The sequence below is a fragment of the Habropoda laboriosa genome, unplaced genomic scaffold (assembly GCF_001263275.1).
Source record: "Habropoda laboriosa isolate 0110345459 unplaced genomic scaffold, ASM126327v1 scaffold72, whole genome shotgun sequence".
Classification (NCBI taxonomy): domain Eukaryota; kingdom Metazoa; phylum Arthropoda; class Insecta; order Hymenoptera; family Apidae; genus Habropoda; species Habropoda laboriosa.
In genome coordinates this window covers 1,293,455-1,296,530 of record NW_017100188.1, presented here as the reverse complement: position 1 = coordinate 1,296,530, position 3,076 = coordinate 1,293,455, and the positions used below count along the sequence as shown (strand labels likewise).

The following is a 3,076-nucleotide window of genomic DNA, read 5'->3' as shown; positions in this document are numbered from 1 at the left end:
TTAAATCGCATTTTGACAGTTGAATTTTGTTTATTTGGTCGGTATTAATTTGTTTTTCGGTAAATAAAATTTAAATTTTTGGATAGGTTAGGACATTTTATTACACGCACCGACCATGTATTAAAAATACTGACAAATGATTATATTTACGAATATTTTAATGAAAATACCGACAGTTTTTGCATTTAATCGATGTAACACCGGCCATTTATATTACGTACTGATGTTTTATTTAAAATCCTGATTAAAAACTTTTTAAAATACTGACCCAATAAATAGCAGCTCTTGTTAAAAAGCTGCATACATTTCACATTTTTGTAAATTACGTCGAAAGTTCATCTACTTTTTTCAAATTGAGAAGAAAATATAAGAGACTTGCCCTGCTTTCAAAAATTCCTAAAACTTCGGTCTCCTTTAAACTTGGAAATTTCTTCCCTTTAAAAACTAGAAGAAAACCGTGGCAGGCTTGAAACTTCTCGGCAAACACGGTCACTACCGAATTATTCTTCAGAGATCAGTAGCCTGATCAAGCTTAAGGGAAGGCTAGCTTCTAATTACGGTTGGGAAATTTCGCTCCCTTTGGGGCGGTTTCTCAAAATTGACGTGTCGTAAACGCAGCAACGCGAAGCAACGTGCAGGGTTCAGCGGAGGCTGGAGGAATTGTGGAAATTAAGAAAGCACGCGATGCTTCTGAATTGCAAATTCGCCGCTGCCCACGGATATAAAATTAGGGGAGCCGCTTGAAAGGTGCTCGTTTAGTGTTTCCCCAACTGTGCCCTGTATTCAGGCCCCTTCAAGAACTTCTTCGAGGAGGGGGGCGCGGAGCAGAAATTAAAACCCGCGGTTTTAGACTCGAGGATACTCTTAAAGTTACTTACTGCATATTTAGCCCCTGTTTCGTTCTCAAAAATAACAGAAGGAAGAGGCGACGTATGAAATTTAGCTCGAGTCGAGCTTGCTAACTTTACCTTAAATACTTCCTGGTGTCTCGACCAACGCAACATCCTTTCAGCCAGCGTAATGGATATTAATGCCTCTCTGCTGATTTATGGTAGTTTGATAAAGCAGCGTTCAGACAATGCTTTTGGATTTTCAGAAGCACGTTGATAAAATGGTAAATTGTTAACGGGTAAATGTATGTTAATTATTGTCACTTGTTAGATTTCACACTGATAGCGATATAACTCGAACAATGTTCATTTTACAGGAGAAGCAGTTTAACACGTTGAATGTCGGACCAGTTCTACGTAACTTGTCCACGGTGCCAAAAAGAATTTTTCATTCTAATACAACACATTGTAATATGCATAAATAATATGTCAATAGTTAGAAATAAAGCTGTTTAAATATGCTGTGTGATGCATTACGTGAAAATTTTACAAATACTACCATTTATTTAAATTAAATGCTTTTCCTAATTTTGAGACCGCCGGTCACCGATCACCCCCACGGCATTCAAAGTGTTAAAATTGGCATTTGACTGATAGTTGAATTCCGATAGTATAATCTGATCTCCTCTCCGGTACGAAACTAATGAGGTCAGAAATGTACCGTTTTAGACGATAAAAATAGTGTACCTGTAGAATCTATCTGTGCAAAAAATCAAAATTGACATTTTTTGTGTTATGTCACTATCAATGCCAACCGGCGACATGTGCTTTTAGATGGTAGAACTTTTGAAACAGTTTAAGTTCAGAGTGAACTGAATTGGTAGAGATTAATTGATCACGTAAATTGTTGAGTAGCAAATTGAGTTGAAGTTAGTAGATTATTAGTGCACTATTCGCAACTGAAAGTGTAACATCAAATGGAAATTTCACTGCACTTGTTTTTGTCATTTCCATTTTCTTTATAGTAATTATTAGGGCACTATTCGTAATTGAAAAGGTAGCATCAAATGAAAATTATACCACAATTTCTTTATAGCATAATTACTGCGTAATTGCTTTACAGTAGTTATAGTAAGAATACTGTATAATTTCTCTATAGTAATTATTTGTAGGTACAGTATTCGTAACGTAAAATGTAATGTCAAATGGAAATTTTACCACACTTTTTTTGTATAGTTACTATAAAGAAGAAGTTTAACAAAATTTACATTTGCTATTATATTTTCAGATATGAATAGCGCATTAACAGTCTACTAACTTTAATCATCGTTTAACCATTTCTTTGCTCAAGAATCACGAATTACTTTAAAATCTATTTTCACGTCTAAATGTCTCCAAGATGTTCAAAATAAAACGAAACAGGTGTACAAATAATATCTTCAGTCAAACTTAAATTCGCCGTTCGATATAAAATACTACAAGTTGCAATAAAAATAACCAATAAATTCAATGGAAAATCGTAGATCACCTGTTTGTACACCCAATATTATCCACGATGATCATTCAATCTCATATGAAAGTTTACCGCAAAATATAAGCAGCAATGTGCTCTGTCCCTCAACAGGTGAACAAAGCGTTGGCCAAAGAATTATCCAGCGGAATATTCACGGAAGACAACATCGTGGAATCAACGCGTCTCAGCGTGACTCTGCGCCTCGAACGACATCATTTCCCCGGAGGAACCCTAACTTTGAAATGCCAATCGACGTTGCCGGGAATAATCGGAGTGAGAACTCTGGAAAGAACGGAGACCGCAACGTTAGCCGCCAGCAATCAGAGACTAGCCCAGGAACCGCCTAGATCTGGCAGCTCTATCAACGATCCGCTGCTCTCGATCGCGATCTACAGCCTATCGGTGATCGTGCGATCGTTGAACCGCGATAACTTAGCACTTCTGCATGTCTAATCGTCGAGAATCGGCCAAAATTTCGATCGTTCGAGTCGTTTCGTCCGAGGAAGAAAATATCGCTTTTTAAATGTCGACAAATTATTGCAAAACACGATTACCCGATTTTTACATTTAGATCCCAGATTGACGGTAGGATCGAATATTTCCATCGTTCACTGCCATTCTGAATTTCTTTGCTCACGCAGGTGACACAGGTGTTGTCAGGTGTTGAAAAGTACCGCGGGAATTTTCGAACGAATTTTTGCATGCATGTTATATGTTAACGTACGTGTATAGG

At 37.2% G+C, this 3,076-nt stretch overlaps 1 protein-coding gene across 1 annotated transcript in view; it reads left to right on the top strand.

The window, feature by feature from the left end:
- Positions 1 to 2,796, top strand: part of LOC108579755 — a gene marked incomplete at its 5' end in the record, with an annotated part of 6,407 nt that extends 3,611 nt beyond the window's left edge. Inside the window, one exon of the mRNA XM_017943363.1 lies at positions 2,455 to 2,796. Within this exon, the coding sequence (XP_017798852.1) occupies positions 2,455 to 2,796 (342 nt within the window). The remainder of the gene's footprint in view (positions 1 to 2,454) is intronic.
- Positions 2,797 to 3,076: the final 280 nt, after the last annotated feature.